General features: G+C 42.0%; 1 protein-coding gene across 2 annotated transcripts; it reads right to left on the bottom strand.

The window, feature by feature from the left end:
- Positions 1–2,502: 2,502 nt before the first annotated feature.
- tcf19l (transcription factor 19 (SC1), like) lies at positions 2,503–12,550 on the bottom strand. Of its 2 annotated transcripts, none has more exons than XM_028597806.1 (6): positions 12,153–12,550; positions 10,660–11,689; positions 8,775–8,944; positions 6,532–6,937; positions 4,933–5,440; positions 2,503–3,010 (listed from the first exon to the last, which is right to left on the bottom strand). In XM_028597806.1, the coding sequence occupies exons 2-6, from the start codon at positions 10,931–10,933 to the stop codon at positions 2,662–2,664; spliced, it is 1,707 nt and encodes a 568-aa protein (XP_028453607.1). In that variant the 5' UTR covers positions 10,934–11,689; positions 12,153–12,550; the 3' UTR covers positions 2,503–2,661. The 2 variants fall into 2 exon arrangements, with proteins under 2 accessions (XP_028453607.1, XP_028453606.1); XM_028597805.1 differs by having other exon boundaries at positions 12,309–12,550.
- Between the last annotated feature and the right edge of the window lie 5,951 nt (positions 12,551–18,501).

Here is an 18,501-nt window from a genome sequence, read left to right as displayed (position 1 = left end):
TCGGCCGATCTGTGAATCGACTAGCTCGGCTGTCAACCGCAGGTTAAGAAAGCTGTGCAGCGCCTCCAAATGTTGACAGTCTCAGAACTTTAAAAAGGCACCAACAGCAGGGAGACTCGTTGAATGAGCTTCTTTGTAGTAGCGATCAGAGTACTTTGCAGTGAATACGGATATTTGTCCGTTTGATATCGCAGAGCAGGTTTCGCTCGCTTTTTGGGGGGTTCTTACGGTTTGTCATACTGCTAATTAAAAAGCAACGCTCTCAGCTGCATTTCATGTGTCAGCACATTTCTAAGTGTAGTTAAGGGAAAACATCAGTATTTCAAGGACCTTTAAAATGAAAGTTAAAAAAAAAAAAAAGGTGCATGATGAGGAGCGTGAACACAGCAATGTAACACTGAATGACAAAGAGAGATGTGGTGAAGATGGCACATTTCTGTGTGAGGGAAGCTCGGAAAGACAAAAACAGGTATTTAAATATCTTTAGAGCTCAAAATCAAAAGAGACAAAAATAATATGCAATGCTGACGTCTTTACTGGCAGATGAAACATACAAAAGCAAAATATAACTGACTAAAGACCAGAGAAAACCTTTTTTTTTCTCTCCTCTTTTTACATTTGAGTAACCACTGCTCAAGAGGACCAAACAGGCCCTTCAAATCTGTATTACAGTATGAGGCTATTATGTTAAAATATATATAATTATTTTAATTTTTTGATATTGTATTACTGCAGCGAGGTGATGTAACCTCACATTATTAAAACAAATGCTGGTTATTATCATAGTAATATGTTGTCGAAACCAGTGTCAATGAAAGTATTTTAAATGAAACGAGTAACATTACATTTATTGTTTCCATTAAACAAGTATATGGATCTCACAAAACACCACTTTTTATTTATTTTTTATTTAATTTTTGGATTTTCAAATTAATCCACTGAATTTGGAAAATTAACTGACCCCCGAACCAGGTATCAGATATTGTTTTGCTCAACTTTCTGCTTGGCTTTGTGACATCGCCACGCAGCTCCTTCCAGGCTCCGTCCTGCTGAGCAGACGGCTGTGAAGTAGTACGAGAGTCACTGTAATCGGGCGTCAGGGAAGCCAAAGATGGAGAAAAATCAGCTTTGACTGTGCTGTAACCCACCATTAGTCTTAATTCTGCCTTTAACAAGTTAAAAAAAAAAAAAATTACATTTGAGGTTGTTTATTTCTTTTATTTTATTGCTCAAGAATCAAGTTTACTTTTTTCCTCCCACTTTAAAAAACTGCAGGACTGCCGAAGTGGTACGATCAAAGCAAAAAAGGCATACTGCTCCCAAACTTTTTAAAGAGACTGATTTGTCCTGGTGAGCACACCAAAGTCAAAATGTAGAATTAAATAATAGAAAAAGGTGCTTAAGAGTGGAATTTGGAGTGCTATACTTTGATTTGACTGTAACTCAAGCAGCTGAGCAAAGATATGTGTAAATCAACTTTTCTGTACTGAAGAACAGTTCCGCCAGGACATAAGTGCCCACTTTGGCCCATGAGTTCAGTAGTGTGAAGACTCTTCATATATAAGAAAAAAAAAAAAAAAAAAAGGGTGGAGATAAAGATAAGATCTTAAAAGCATCCACTACTTAACCCACCAGTCAGAGACGATGATTTTCTGAATTCTGTTTCTCCCGTTACATCAGCGGATGATATTTCACTGGTAATGAGTCCTCTCAGAGCGGCGGCGGCGGCAGCAGCCACACTGTCAGCCTGCACTCAGACGTCTTATCACGACTTCTGCTATCACGGATTATCATCCCTCAAGCACCTCTCATCTGCAGCGACGATGGAAGTCTGGTGACATTTCCTGGCGTTCAATTGTCTTGGAACATCACACGCCACTCCTAGACAGCTGCCGCCGCCGCCGCCGCACAAGCACACAAGCTGCACTGAAACAATTCATTCAATTTCGAGGTGAGAAAACCACCAGCCCGGCACGGTCTTATTTTGAGAGGAAGGGTGTTGAGGCTTTGTTGGCCACGCAAACCACATAATGTTCACTGAAGGTTCTAGTCGGCCCCGACAAATTGGCCCAGTGGCTAAAAAGAGCGCCGGCAGCTGCACCGAGACATCCGAGTAAGTTGACTTGCCCTGTATAGACTGGTGGTGGTGCAGCCCGATCGGAGCCATTTCATTAAATCTTCCTGAATGTTGCCTGCCCCGTGGTCAGCGACAGCCACCGTGGGGGAGCGTACTATTTCATCATGTTCTCCCGCCCTGGCCGCACCTCTCCAGCCATAAACAAAAATCCAACCGGAGACATTTTATTACAGGTTCGCCTCCTTCTCCCAAAAGCCTGAGCCCTGAAACAGGGGTGGGCGAGCGGTTAGTGAAGCAGCGGTGTGACTGTTGGGAAGATCAGGATGTAAAAAGTAAAAAAAAAAAAAAAAATAAAATCCAAGGACATTCTCTTCCTGCCCTCGCCAGCTGCTGACAGGGGGGGGGGAGAGAAAAGCCGTGCATGGTCTGTGGCCATTAGAAGTAGCATCTTCACAGAAACACGTCTGTTGATTTTGCATGAGTGGGGCTGAATGAAAATAAACCATTTAAGGGGGAAAATTGTGGGAACTTTCTAGTCTTGAGAGCGTTACGTTTCCTTGGCACAAACTCGGTTCTCTCTGGTCTCAGCAACATCCGCAGTGGAAGTCGGCGTTGGGGTCCTTCAGGAGCTTCTTGCGGTCGACGTGCAGACAGTCCAAGTGGTACCAGGCGTCGCACACGTCGCACTGGATCCACTGCACCGTGTCCTGCTGGGGCAGCCGGCAGCGCGGCGCCGCGCACGGCTCCACCGCCCCGCCCGTCGCCCCGCCGTCCTCCTCCTCTTCGTCGTCGTCGTCGTCAGAGGAGGAGGAGGACGACGAGGAGCCGGAGGAGGAGGAGGCGGAGGAGGTGGAAGAGGAGGACGAGGAGGATGGTGAGGGCAGGGAAGGCCGGGGGGGCAGCGGGTGTTTCCTGGGGCGGCCTCGGCGCTTGCTGAGAGGAGAAAAGAAGAATGAAGGAGGAGGAGGAGGACCGTGGGGTCAGCAAAATAGGAAGGGACAAGCTTGTGTTTAAGGATGTTCTAGCATGTTTACGCTCATCACATTTGCCACGGATTCACTCGTATAAATAGATTAAAGGTCTTTGTTTGATACACTTTCTGCTCCTTTGTATTTAATTGGACTATAAAATGTGAACTCAATTTTACATCGAATGGCTTACTTTGTGTCCTGTTACATTCTGTTCTTTCAATCATTAGTTCACAATCAACCTAATTATTAACAGACCGATTAATAGATAGATTTGACACCTGTGGCTTTCATTTATTAGCATAACTCATCAGTGTTTCCCACAGATTAGAAACCAATTTGTGTGTGGTGGTGGGTGGTGGGTGGGTGGGGGGGGGGTGGAGATCACACTCTCCTACTTCAACTTCGCCTAACAAATCTCTATCTCACATTCTTTCTGACCCTGTCTTTAACCAGTTGAAGCCTGAAAATATTGTAAACAAATTAATAACATAACTAATCCTCATCCTCAACACGTGCCTTTTTCAGTCGTGGAAAATACTTTTCAATACTCATCTGGACAAGTGACAGAGAGATGGAGAAGCAGGGAAAGGAAATGGAGCGGAACGTGTTTTAAATAGCGGTTAAAAAATAAATAAAAATCATTAATAACCAAATGTGTTGCGGCCGGCGTTGATAGTGAAGCACACCACCACACGTTTTTTTTAGTTATTTCACTTTTGGATTTTCAAATGAATCCACTGAATTTGGAAAATTAACCGACCCCGAACCAGGTATCAGATATTGTTTTGCTCAACTTTCTGCTTGGCTTTGTGACATCGCCACGCAGCTCCTTCCAGGCTCCGTCCTGCTGAGCAGACGGCAGTGAAGTAGTACGAGAGTCACTGTAATCAGGCGTCAGGGAAGCCAAAGATGGAGAAAAATCAGCTTTGACTGTGCTGTAACCCACCATTAGTCTTAATTCTGCCTTTAACAAGTTAAAAAAAAAAAAAAATTACATTTGAGGTTGTTTTTTGCTTATTTTATTGCTCAAGAATCAAGTTTTCTACTTTTTCCTCCCACTTCAAAAAACTGCAGGACTGCCAAAGTGGTACAATCAAAGCAAAAAAGGCCTTTTTAACACCGCCACTATCTGAATAGCTCTGAATCAGAACTATTATACTATTATTGTCCTGGTGAGCACACCAAAGTCAAAATGTAGAATTAAATAATAGAAAAGGTGCTTAAGAGTGGAATTTGGAGTTCTATACTTTGATTAGACTAACTCAAGCAGCTGAGCAAAGATATGTGTAAATCAACTTTTCTGTACTGAAGAACAGTTCCGCCAGGACATAAGTGCGACATGTGTGATTCTGTAAAGGTGTTCACGAGATAGATGCCAACCTTTTGTGAACTTGTGAATTTTGCCAGCCGTCTTCTCTTCTTTATGGAGACAGACGCTGTGTGCACGGTGTGAGGGGCTCTGTGTGTGTGTGTGTGTGTGTGTGTGTGTGTGTGTGTGTGTGTGTGTGTGTGTGTGTGAGCGAGACAAGTGACCGAGAGATGGAGAAGCAGGGAAAGGAAATGGAGCGGAACGTGTTTTAAACAGCAGTTAAAAAATAAAAAGAATTAATAACCCAATGTGTTGCGGCCGGCGTTGATAGTGAAGCACACCACCACACATTAGTCTATGTGTGGGAAACACTGCATCATGAAAGCTTCCTGAAGATGTAAAGATCCTTTGGTGTAAGGTTTAAAAAAAATAAAATAATGACTTGGTGACTCCTAGGGGGGGGGGGGGGGATAGGACAAAGAAAGAAGAGAGGTTATCCCTTTTACAGTTAAAAAGGGGGCCCTTGGTTGGTGGCAAAGAGACAGATTTCTGCAAAACCTCCATAACTGTCTCACCTTGTCGGATGGTGAAATCTGTTGAACTGCACCCTGCCTCTCTCGTCGGTGCGGATCCTCACCGACGGCGAGGCCAGACTGTAGTTCTCCCCTCCGACCACCAGAGGGGAGAAAACCGGAGAGCTGTGAGCCCTCCGCCTGCCTCTCTGCGCCGTCGGAGAACTGTGGGCGGGTTTCTGTTGGCGGAAAGCTGCGATGTTGGTGTGCACCGCCGTCTGGACCCGGTGCATCGTCTGCACTTCCTGTTTGCGGACCGCGGGGTTGCCGAGCGACGCCTGCAGGAGGTGGTGGTTGAGTCGGCTGTTGGTCATGGCGCCGTGGAAGCTGCCGATGGTCCGGATGCCGACGGGGAAGGGCTTGGCCTCCAGCGGGCGCCGGATGTCGCCGTGGCTCTTGGGCTGCAGCGGCAGAGGAGGGGGGGGGCTGACGCTCTCCGACTCCGATTTGTAGAGCCGCCGCCTCTTCTTCCCCCTCGACCTCTGGCCGTCGTCAACAACTCCTGCCGGAGCTGAACATCAAAAAGGAGAATATTGGAGCAGGAGCGGCGACAGACACCAGTTTCCAGTGAAATGTATTTCTTTATGATTAACATTGTTTTTAATTTTGAAAAACAAAAACATAACGGACGACCAGCTTCCAGTTAAATTCACTTTTCCAGCACATGTTTAAGAGCAGGTATGTGTCTGAACTGCCAAATAGCTAACCAGAACTTTTGACTTTGAAGTAGTGCTGTCAAACGATTAAAATATTTAATCGCGATTAAATCGCATTAATGTCATAGTTAACTCGAAATCAATTGCACATTTTTATCTATTCTAAATGTCCCTTGATTTCTTTTTGTCCCATTATTTTTTTTCTCATTTTAATGCTCTTATCAACATGGAAAAGTAGATCGGCTTGCTTTGTGCTTTGGTCGCCTGGTTTTGACTAGGGGGCGGAGAATTGGCATCAGCTGTGTGCTCGGCCATCAGGTGGTATTTCAGACTGGACGTGCTGCGATGATAGCTCCGTTCACAACGACAAAACACACAGATCTCTTTGGTCTTGTCAATGGAACCATTTGGCAACTTTTTAGAAGTAAACTTTCCATTCATAATCTTATTGGCATCCATTTCGGCGTCTCGCGCTCGCCATCCACTCAAAACGGATCGTTAGCCTGCTACTCCTTGGGCGGCTCGCAAGCCCAACAAGTGTGTATGCGGCGTGTCCGGTTCGTTTTCAGTCTAGCTAGATCCAGTGTGGTGTTGTAGTTTTTCTAACGTTACTCGTTGTTGCAACAGCATGTGAAAAAAAAAAAAAAAAAAAGTTTGCTAGGCCAAAAAGAACGTTAATCTCACGATAAAAAAAATTAACGCTGTTAAAATGGGTTTGCGTTAACGCCGTTAAGAACGCGTTTAATGGACAGCACTACTTTGAAGATGTCAACATTTGCCACGTAAAGATTTTTGCTTCATAGAGTTTTTTCGATCTGAATAAAAACTAATCCTATATACGCCTTCAATAACTGACCTGGGTTTAGTGTTAAAAAAAAAAAACACATTTCCTTATAAAAAAAATCTGCCGCCTCCAACGTTCAGCGAGTCTCACGCTGGGCCTCACCTGCTCGACTTCTGGGTTCGTCCGAGCTGTCGTCCTCGAGGAGCACCGTGTGCGCCGACTTCCTCCTGCTCCTCGACGTCGGCTGGTGGAACTTTGTCGAAGGCACCGAGGCTGCGGAGGAGGAGGAGGAGGAGAAGGATGGCGGCGTGGAGGGCGGGAGCAGAGAGGTTAAGCTCACAGTCAGAGGCGGCGAGGAGGAGGAGCCGGGGTCCGAGGCGGTGCCCTCGTGGCTGTGGCTCCTCTGGAAGGTCCAGGCGCTGCCCTTCATCTTACTGAGGCTGCCGATGGAGTTGAGGATGACGGTGGCCCGGTTGATGGGCAGATTAGACAGGTCCATGTTGGCGGCCGCCCTGCGGTCCAGGTTAGTTCTGATCCGGTTCTTTAAGTCGGAGGAGAAGGTGCCTGCCTAGGAGACAGGGGTATAAGTATATAAATTAGAATTTTTTAATATCCTTTAGATGCATGTATCATTAGTTTGGCTGGGTTTTTTTTCCCCTTCTTTTTAACGTCATGGAAAATTTTACACTTAGCGAATGAGCATGTTTTAGTTAAAGTACAAAATATGAGTGCACCAGATTCCATCTTTGAAATGGAATGGAAAGTCTTTTCTTCCCTAACAATTTTGTCCCTGACATACGGAATATTCTAGGGCTGTCCTCGACTAAAGAAATTCACGGTCGACTAACACTTATAGGATTTTGTCGACTAATCGATTAGTTGATTTAATTGACAGAGCTGTGCACTTTGAGAGGTGGTTAAGCACAATATAAATGTAGTTAATTAACCATCTGTAAAACTGAGTTTCTTCACAATTAATCCTGCAAAAGCACCACTTCAAATCTTGTGTTTACCATAAATGTGCCCAAAAGTTTCTTGGAAATAAGTAATTAAGCATGAATAAGCATAAAAAATGACGATGTCGAGTAAGACCAAAACGACCGATTAGTCGACTAAGAGGTAGCAGTCTAGAATATTCATGTTCCTCTGGGACACCTTCACCAAAAGTCTCATTGTCACAATGCCTGCACACACACTGCTGTGTGAAGCCTAAGTTGGAGGTAAATTAAAAAGGAAAAGGAAGGCATCATTCTCTATTTTTCTCATCAATCAATCCCATTAAAAGACCAAAACCTTAATTCTTCCCTACCCAGGCACAGAGCCAGTCCATTTGTTTCTACTGAAGACGTAGATATTTTAAAACTGCTCACAAATATAAATATTTTCTCTTTATAAAAAAAAGGGGGGGCATAATAATTTCCTTAAACCCCTGGTTACTATTTTTGGCCAACATTACTCAAGTAATAGTGCATTTGTTGGGGACCATTTGTTGCAGGATTAATACTCATTTAGTACTTAAAGTGCTCCTATTATGCTCACTTTCAGGTTCATAATTGTATTTAGAGGTTGTACCAGAACAGGTTTACATGATTTAATTTTAAAAAAACACTATATTTGTGTTGTATTGCACATTGCTGCAGCTCCTCTTTTCACCCTGTGTGTTGAGCTCCGTTTTAGCTACAGAGTGAGGCATCTCACTTCTGTCGCACATGCGCAGTAGCTAGGTAAGGACTACTAGCCAGTCAGAAGCAGAGTATGAGGGCGTGCCACGCTAGCAGCTAGGCGAGCATTATAACGTGTGTTACAAAGTGACGCACGGTCGTCACGGAAGTAAAGGCTGGACTACAACAGAGCTTTTTGGAGCAGTTTGTGAACCGTGTTTTCTGTTGGAGATGCTAAGTCCCTTTAGGGGCGGGGGGACTTTGGGCTTTTTCCCTTTAAAACCTATAATGTGCACAAAAAAAAAAAAAAAGATAAAAATCACAATAAAGGAAAGGGTATAAGCCAAAAAGCATAATATGAGCACTTTAAGTGGTATTTACGGCAGCGAGACAAACCGTGAGATGTGCAATCAACTAAAATCTTAGAGTATTAACACAATTTCAGCTTGCGTAGCATGCAAGTTTGTTAATAATGAATGAATTGTAATTAATGTATGACCTTAGGTGGACTGTGAGACCGTTTGTCATCGTGGTAATATTAGAATATAGTTATACTGACTGACACTAACCTTTCAGACAGCAGAAAAAGTCCAGACTTTTTTAACTTCGTGAAATACACAGAGTGCAATCTATAGACTTTATCTGTGTTTGTTGCAGTACATGAAGCATCATTATAATTCTGTGCGGTTGAACTGAAAGCGCACAGAATCTGTCCTTAGCAATGACAAAAAAAAAAAAAATTACCTTTGGAATTGTGATGGCATCGAAGTCTAGCGGACGAACTTTGACCTTCTGGAAGAGGAAGTAGAACTCGGGGCTCCCTGGAGCCGACTGGACACCGAAGGTCAGCGTGTCGCCATCTGAGAGCTCCCACTGGATGCCAGGCTGGAGGCGGACCTCATTGACCCAGGTGCCTAGCAACACAAGAGCAATACATGAAATATTCAGCTGGCACTGAATTTTGTTCCTTGGAGACTCTCATTCTCAATAAGCAACAGTTGGGGAGTGGGGGGCCGATGTTACCTGGTGCCAGATCATCACAAAAACCTATTAATATATGAACATTTGACAAACAAGAGCGAATAAACCAAGCGAGCTGAGCCTCAAAAATCGGTCATTTGTTGACTTATCAATGTGTTTACAGCTTCCAGAGCTGTGGGGAAATCTAAAAATGTTTGTGAAACAGACCCAGAATAGAGGAGCTGGAAGGCTACAAGGCAATCACATGGCCACGGCAGCACAGCACAAAATGAGAAATGCACAGTGAATACTGAGATGTACTTTTAATAGCAGAAATGAAAAATGAGTGTAACAGACTGTGAAATTACTTGAAAAATTAGGTAGTAAGAGCACACTTTAGATTCAGAGCCTGTCAGACACAGTCGATCGGCCTTAAGCGAAGACACAACTTTCCTTTCAATCTCATCCTTCTCATCTCGTACCTGTGCTCTTCAGATTTCACTAAAGACTATGAGCAGTCTGAGGTAGTAAGATAGCTCTGACTATTTTACGCAAGGCAACTAATGATTTCCCTAACTAATATATTGACCGTCGAAAACAGGCTTGCAATACACTAGAGGAAAACCTGCATGAATCCTGCTGCTGTGGCCTTCACAATTACCTGAATTCAACCAAACTGAGCACCTATGAGAGATTTTAAACCGATGTGTTCGACAGTACTGTCCAGCAACCAAATGAAGGAATAGGTTTTGAAAGAATGACGTTCATCCCTCCAGAGCAGATTCACAGACTTGAGGAATTTATCACAAGGACCATTGAAGCTTCTCCGGAGGCCCAAACACCTCTCTATTAACCATTTTATTGGGTTTTCCTTTCATTTTTCACCCATCTATAGGGTTAAATACATTACAATTACTATATAATCAATTTGGAGCTGGTGTCATGCTTTATGCTTCAATTCACACAGAACATAAGGAAAAGGTCAATGATCGCGTCATCACTATCAAACTCCCGACTTTGACATAACAAAATCTCAGTGGGAGTATTACAGGCTTCTCAATAAGCTGTACATTCTGCAGCTCGAAACCATTTAGATAAAATAAGTCCTGGTGGGAGAGTATAATTGAAAGGGTCTTGAAAGTTGAGGTTTCAGAGGCGCATTTAGCTCCTAATGTGCGTGTGTGTGCATCTGAGGGTTCACCTGCTCTGTAGCGTCTACAGCTGTGTTTTGGCAGTTAATAGCCATGTATGTGTTGGTTTGTGGGGCTCAGCTGCTGTCAGGCTGCAGGTGTTAGTAATTCAGCAGAAGACAGTATATGTGTGTGTATATCCCTCCCTCACATCAAATATTGTGTGTGATTGTGTATATCACATTTCCACAATATTTAGTATCTGTATTCCTGTCAATTTAAAATGTGTGTGGGCTCAGTTTTGCTTTGAATCTGCATTTTATTTCTCTCACAAAAAAAATGCCCATGTTCATCTGTGTCTTTCCAAACACTAAATTAAAGTGCGTGTGTGCAGCGTTTCTGAGAATGGGTTTCCCCGTAGAAGTATTGATGGATTTCCTGTAAGAGGGTGTGTAACTTTGCCTCTTTCTCTCTTCCACAATGACTGTAGAGTGGTGTGTGTTTGTGTGTTTGTGTGTGTGTGTGTGTGAGCCTCTCACCATGACTGCTCCTGTCCTTGATGTGGACACTCCAGCCCTCCTCCTCCTGTGGCGCTGCGTCACCGTCGCCTGCCTCCCTCTCCGCATGCAGCTCGGCGTGGATCCGTGACACCGACGACGAGTCAAGCGTGACGTCACACAGCTCCGCCGCCCGGCCCAGTCGGAACACAGACTGGCTCTGCACCGGCCTGAACGTGTAGAGGTCCCGCGCCGAGTCGGAGGCCGACGAACCGATGCGAAGCAACTGGAAGCACGGCTGCACCCCGGACAGCATGACTGAAGGGTTTGATTGTCTGCCACCGCTAAGCCCTCACCTGCACCCCACCCAGAGGCCAGACTGTATCTGTGACAGGCCCCTGAGTTACAGGAGGCTGCGATGCATTTTGGGATACAATTCTTTGCTAGCGGACAGAGGTTAAATGAAAGCCATTTGCCCAGGCAGTGCTGACTGCTTACATAAAGCTAAACTGTTCTAAACATAGGCCTGAAAGCACTGAGTGTGTTGGTGACTGGCATGTGCAGCAACAGGTGTTTGCATTAGTATGGAAAGCTGATGACCCTTTGTGCACTGCTGTGAATACATGAATAAATAATGAGGATATGAAGCACTGTATAAGCTGGCAAAGTGTGGAAATTAGCTTCTGCACTCGGTTATGAGCTCAATCCCCCATAGAGAAGAGGCAATAAGAAGATGGATTTGAGAATAAAGAGCTTCAGTAATGTAGACAGCCTGTGTGTTACAGTGATGCTAAATCGAAAGGTGCAGTAAACATTGAAACCGTGGCGAAGCAAACCTGCCAAAAGACTTGACAGCCGTGACTTTTAGCTGGAGTTCTGACATCTAATATTTTAAGGTTTGAACAGTTGTCACCTGAGCATGTGTGTGTGTGTGTGTGTGTGTGTGTGTGTGTGTGTGTGTGTGTGTGTGTGTGTGTGTGTGTGTGAGAGAGATTAAAATCCCAGGCTCCTGACATCAGCCGTCTCACAGGTGGGAAGCCTGACAGGGTGGAACGGCTGAGGTCTGTCTGATCTGAAAGAAACCAAACGAAAAATCCTTCAAATAAAAAAAATTAAATAATAAAAAACAACTACATTTTTCTTAATCGCTTTACTTAGGGTCTGAAAAACAGCTCAGCCTTTATAAATGTAATCTACTTGACACTTCAGACGAAACGAAAGCACAAAACCACGTCTCATTACGAGCTCGCGTTAAATTAATATAATGTCACAATGAAGCAGAAACATACAGATGCTAAAATTACAACAGAACTTCAAAACTGTCAACTTCACTAAGAACTTGGCCGGCTACGGCAGTGTGCACCGCATGCCGTGCATCAGCTGCATATATGGACATATCATGGGATCACCGCACAAAGCCACAGACAATAACCCACACAATTGAATGGCTTGTCATGTAAAAACTCGTTTTAGCAACACTAACTGCATATATGCGCATGTAATATACTTACTTACTTACTTACTTACTTACTTACATGTGCATGAATTGACGTTGAAATAAGATTTTTTCTTTTTTAAAAGAGCAATGGAATATCGCGGTGTGGCTTTTTAGCTTGTCAGACAGAAACAGGATTAAGCTAGCTGACGTTAGTTCCTTGTAGGACAGAATGAAAGTCAAAGCTGCCACTTACAACAATGACACGCCGACTTTATGCGAATTATTCCTCAAACTGCCGCCAATGGAACACCGTCGACAGCTCCACCAGCGGGCTCAGCAACTACACTTTAAACAAAACGCGTTGTTTCTGCGGGATTTTATCGCCATTTGTTCAGCCAGGCGTCGGTGCAGCTTTTCAGCCTTCTTTCCTGGAGGAAGTCCTTTGAAATTTGGCGCGTCAGTCCTGGGGCTTCCTTGCGCGAGAATCTACGTCATGTCCTGCTCCGCCCCGATTGGCTCAGGGCCAGGGCGCCTTCAGCGGGAGCAGGCCATAGATCGTATATATGCAGCAGGCCTGTGTGAGGGAAAGTGGGGCACACAATCACACAATAGGCTACATCCATGGGCACAAGTGTCAGAGAGCTGCAGACAGCTGCTGCTGGAATTGATGTAGAAGCCTGGTTCATTGAAGGCAGTATCACACAAACAGTTCCACGATGAAAATATTCAGATTTTGAATACATGTTTGTAAATTGATACAGTTTAAAAAGTCTTAAAATGACATCTACTTGTTGAAGAATCTGGAATCTATGAATATAGGGGGGATTGTAGGGTCTCTGTAAGTTATAGAGGGTTTCTAGACCTACTCTATCTGTAAAGTGTCCTGAGATACAGTAACTTATGTTGTGATTTGACACTATAAATAAAATGTGTGTGTGTGTGTGTGTGTGTATATATATATATATATATATATATATATATATATATATATATATGGCAGGACACTGAACCCCATGTTGGTCTTGCATGGCAGCTCCGTCATAATCTGGAATCATATGCATTGCTCTTAAAAAACAGCCTTCTTGGGTCAAACATATTATTGTTCACAGTAAAGCTCAACATTCCAGATGAATTAACAAGAAAAACACATCAATAATTGGATTCCAATAAACATAAAAACATAAATTTATTTTATTTTATGTCGGTTAGCCTAATAGCTGGTTTGATTTGCACTGAGAGATGATTTTATGGAAAGTACCCCATGCCAATCTCTAGGTATGGTGAAGGGTATGTGACGATGTGGGGCTATTTTTATTCCAAAGGCCAAGGAAACTTTATCAGGATGCATAGTATCCTGGATCCATGAAATAACTGGCCTTCAAAAGTAAAATATTTTTTTCCTCTATGGGAATTTAACATAGGGATGTACTTACTTATGCCCCCTGTATTTTAAGGAAGAACATTTATTTATTTACGATACATTATTCATTCACAAAGAAAATTAGTGTCCTTAAAGATTGGATTTTTCCTCATTTTTTTAATTAAGGCATTAAGATCAATTTGCAAAAGCTCTTTTTAGTCAACTTTAGCATGGGTGTCCTAATTTTTTCACATGACTGTATGCCCAGAGCTGAAATTTGTCTGAAAAATGGTTGAAGACTGAGATCTTCTCTTGACTATTTATTAATTTAAAAAAAAGGCAGTCCTGGCATGCTTGCTAATCCGTCACTGAAATTCAAATGAAAAATACTTGAGTTTGTATTAATGAAATGGAAATAGCATCAAAAGCAGATACACACCAAATAAAAATAAACCTTTCGATCCTCACTCTGTTGAAAATCCTTTTAATTGGAATTATTCATTCATTACAGAAAAAAAGACAAGCTTTATAAAATTCTTTGTAGGATGCCAAAAGGTCTTATATAGTACCGGTATATAAATAATCATTGATTTATTCTTCAAGCAAACAAGGGGGTGTGGACGTTTGTCCGTGGCAGTGCAGTGAAGTATCGTTAAAGTCAATGATTACCTGGAAACATGTCAAATGAGACCTGAACTCTTAGATATGAAGCATTCACGTAAATTATTTCAAATTGAAAGCAACAATCAGTAACAACATGCAGACAAACCAGTGACCAGAATTTCTAGTATCAAAAAACATACTGTAATGTCTCCTTTCAACTTTTCTTTTTTCATTTACAACCTAAACTTGCACTTGCACATCCTGAGACATTCACACTTCAATGTTTTTGATGTGTCAATCAAACCTCGAACACAACACAGAAGACTTTTATCCAAGCATGCAGAATACTAGCTAAATAAAGAGTTATTGTTGGGCTGAAAATCAACCACAAAATGAATGGGAGGAAAAAAATGAAAAAGTTGTTTATGTTACCTTTTATGCATAAGCAACAGCAGTAATATTGACAGTGATAATACTTCTCCTGCCTGAGTTATGGGCTAAAACAACTAATAGGACCTAGTTTAGCCTCAAGAGCCATCCTGACTCCGGGGTTTCCCAAAATTATTTTACAACTATGAGAGTAGATTTTGTAAAGTGTAAATCGCTAGAGATGCAAATAGCATGGCATTCAACATGTGAACGTAATACCAAATCCGCATAAAATTAACCTGCAATGCAAAATTTAATGATGATAAGAATGATAAATGTTTGTTGAAATTATTGAATAAACATCAGTGTCAAATCTGTGCACATTATAGCAGAAGGGATGTTAAAGGAGAGTACTAGTGCCACATACATGCCATTTGATTGCTCTTACAGTAAAGATTAGTTTGTCCCAGCAAAGATGCCTTTGATGAATAAAACTAAACATGAATGATGTGACATAGTGAGCCAAAATGTTTACAGTGATTATTTTTTAGGTGGAGACTTGTATTTCCTCCAGAATTAAGTGTGTACCATAAAACACTAAGAGCAATACTCAGATACAATGAAATAAAACTAAAAGCCAAATGGAGACTTCAAGGCAAATCATACATTTGTTTTAAATTGCAAAATATGAATGGCAACAGATACTGTAGCTTCTACTGAAGCAGAACAAGCTTTCTTACTTTGTGCTTACACCAACAAGACATAAAGACCCCCTCTATAGATAATTGGCAGCGAAATAAAAAATAAAAAAACACACCAGTATTCTCCTTTAACTATCACTGTGAGAGGTGATATTAAGTGAGTCAGGAGGATCATGGGAAACCAGGACCAGACCTCAGTGACAAAATCAGGATGGACTCAGGAGGCCAGCTGTACAGAAAAGTGCAATTCATATTATTATTATTATTATAGACTATATTATGACTAATATCAATATTAGCTATCGGCATCACGGCTGCTGTCCCACAAGCAATCTACAGGTCAGCATGCTGCAGTTACACTAACTCTTAGGTATACACTGGGACCGCAGATATAGGCTATAATATCAGAGTATGGAGAAATAGTGAGCACATTAGTGGTGAGAGTCGTCTTTATGGAGCTAAAGTGATGCTACAAAAAACTCTGACAAAGACATGTATTCTAGCATGTTCATTCAAAAGAGGTGCCATTTGTTTCCCTCTCCAGTAAATGCACTAGTTTAGGATGAGTTTGTCCCAAAGTAAACACACTGACTATATGAAAATTATTTTTAGGAATATGTTTTGTTTTTTCTTGCAAAAAAAACATGTGTTGGGGAGTATCACGTTGGCAACAGACGTGTGACTACAAAATAATTTTCAAGCAGACAGCGTGCAATGCATTTCTGATTAATTCTCCATGTAGCCCAGAGGAGGAGTGCTGCTGTGTGTTTCTTACTGTATTTCAGCTTAAGAGTGCCAAACAGTGGTTTTTCAGTTATTTTCTCCAATTATCTGTCACGAATCAAAGATAAGACTAAATTCAATCACAGTAGGAGCCATTGAGCTGCACTGGAGTGAATTCAAATTAATTGTTCTCTGTGTCAGGAATTGCGGTTGACAGTACTTCTGATATTTTTGCGCTAAAGCAAATTTCTATTATGATCAGAGGTATCAGCAAACTGCGACACCGCAGACATCATTTCATGCTTTTTCATTACATTCTTTGGAATTACAGAGAATAGTAGATTAACAGAAGATTGAATCCACCAGAATTGAAAGGACGTTGTATTAAATCTCGCCCTACCCACACATGGATCAGCACTTCTGTGAATAGCGGCTCTGATGTGTAATGAAACAGAAAACCACTGACAAGGTTGAATGACGGAAAGTGAAATCCTTTCATTAAGCCTTCATCAGCTGTTAATATTCCAACAGGCACATGCTGAAATCCAAAGGAGGCTCTTGCCCCTTCACCCTGCACAATGCTCAAGTGTCCTCCAGCAGAGGCTTTGCGATGTATATTAATAATGAAACATTCCGTCTTCACTCAAAACAACTCGATATATCCACAAAAGATCTGAGACGAGCAGCATCGCCGGCTTCTAAAATACAGTGTCAGTGTATTTAAATGTGAAAAGTTCACATTCCACTGAAATCATGAATTCATTTATCAAAGTTGTTCTGTTGACATCTTTTCTAGGCAGATTAAAGCCAACACTATAAGCATTTTTGTGGATATTATTTGACTTATTTGTGATAGTTGGCTTTACAGAGGCCTGAATTTCTTACATTTCTGTGATGCTCCATGCATCTCAATGGGTGTAAGCCAGTGAAATGTGGAGCTAAATCTTTTCACCCATGCAACATGTTGGTTTTCTGCACTTTTGTCTGTCTTGGTCCTGCTATACGACAACCTGGTTTTCAATGCAACAACGCTGTTACGGTGTCAAACAGTGCACCCCTGAGGCGACTACAGATACTCCAACACTGCTGAAGCAGGTTTTGATGAAGGGATGTCACACAGCCTCACTGTGACCCAAATGTGTAAACATGACAAACGTGAGTTAGACTGGAAGAGTCTTCCCAGCTGAAGGCGTCTCCAGCACTATGGGTTTGTTTTCTATCCGCTGTGGACGTGTGGTTAAAGGATCAAAGCAGCATTTTGATAGTATAAAATCTTGCATAAGCCTTGCAATAAGAAACATAGTATGTTCACACTATTTAATTTTTTTTTTTTTACACATGCAGATCCCATATATTTATATTTACAACAGTGGAAAAAAACTGTAGGGAGTGACTGATTCCTCTTTCCTTCCGGTGGATGTTAGTGATATCTCAGTGCTATTATAATGAATATTGCTTAGATTCAATCCTTTGACTATCAATTTGTCATTAGTCCACCTAACCTTCTTATCAGAGCTTATTTGAATCAACCTGTATTTACATCATACACAAAGTCCATTTTGGGACTATTACTGTTGCCTCTTTGTATTCATATATACTGTATACCTGATCAAGTGAAGTGCCTGCACAAGCAAAACAGCCATACAAAATCAGTAATAAAATGACAAGTAGGTTATGTAAGTCATTTTACACACTCATATATATATAACATTTTACTTCTGCAGTCAATAAAGACTCCAACTAAACTACATTGTCCTAATAAGAAGGGAACTATAGACATTTTGAGCAGATCCATATATTGCATTTATAATAGCTGCTACTTATTTTTTTACCCTCTTTTTAATTACAATGTGAACCTTTTTCTTGTTTCAAAAGGATCACATGTTAAATGTTGTGCTTTTCTTGTCCAGACACCAAACACCTGTGTCTGTCTGACAGCTTGTTGAGGTAGCCATACTGCTGTCCAGCTGTCAATGGCAACAACATCTGAATGGGATTTTAGGGACACTGAGCTGTGTAATGATGAGACTGTCCTGCCCTGAAAATTGACTCCATAAGTTGTTAGTACAATCGCAATGACAACCCTTATTTGCGTTTTATTGTTAGGCGGCGTCACCCTCTAGTGGCCATAGTAATTGGGATGGGAGCTAAACAGGAAATATAGGAGCACCAAATTCCCCATAAGAAGAAAGGTTGGGGTGGTGGTTTCCAGTAAGTGAGAATGCATTTGACACGGACAATCTCCTGCTGTGTGCTACATGTGCGAAAGGGTTACTCCTGACTATGTTTGGACCTGATACGTCAGACATTGTCTGGAGTTAATATGTGAAAATGGGGATTTTTGTTGCTTCAAATAACCAAACTGTTACGTTTAGATACGAGGACAGAAAACGCTCCTGTTGCTCCTTATTTTCTGCCACCGCTATGGGCGCTAAGTTATAAAAATCTCCTATTAGAAGGTAGGAATGAACAACCTTTAAGTTTGTATGGTCGGAGGACTTGTTGGTTGTGATAAAGATAACTGATTTTTTGGTGTGTTTCAGTAGGTGAAGTCCCCCAAAAGGTGTAAAAGTGCTGCACTTTAGTGTGCAGCTAGCACAGACTGTTCGGCCCGTGGAGCGGAGGACATAGTTTGGACAAAGTTTCCTCAGCAGTGTGAGAGGTCTCGCTCTCATTCTGTGAAATGTCTT

The sequence above is a fragment of the Perca flavescens genome, chromosome 14 (genome assembly GCF_004354835.1).
Source record: "Perca flavescens isolate YP-PL-M2 chromosome 14, PFLA_1.0, whole genome shotgun sequence".
Lineage (NCBI taxonomy): Eukaryota > Metazoa > Chordata > Actinopteri > Perciformes > Percidae > Perca > Perca flavescens.
This window is presented reverse-complemented; position numbering and strand designations above follow the sequence as displayed.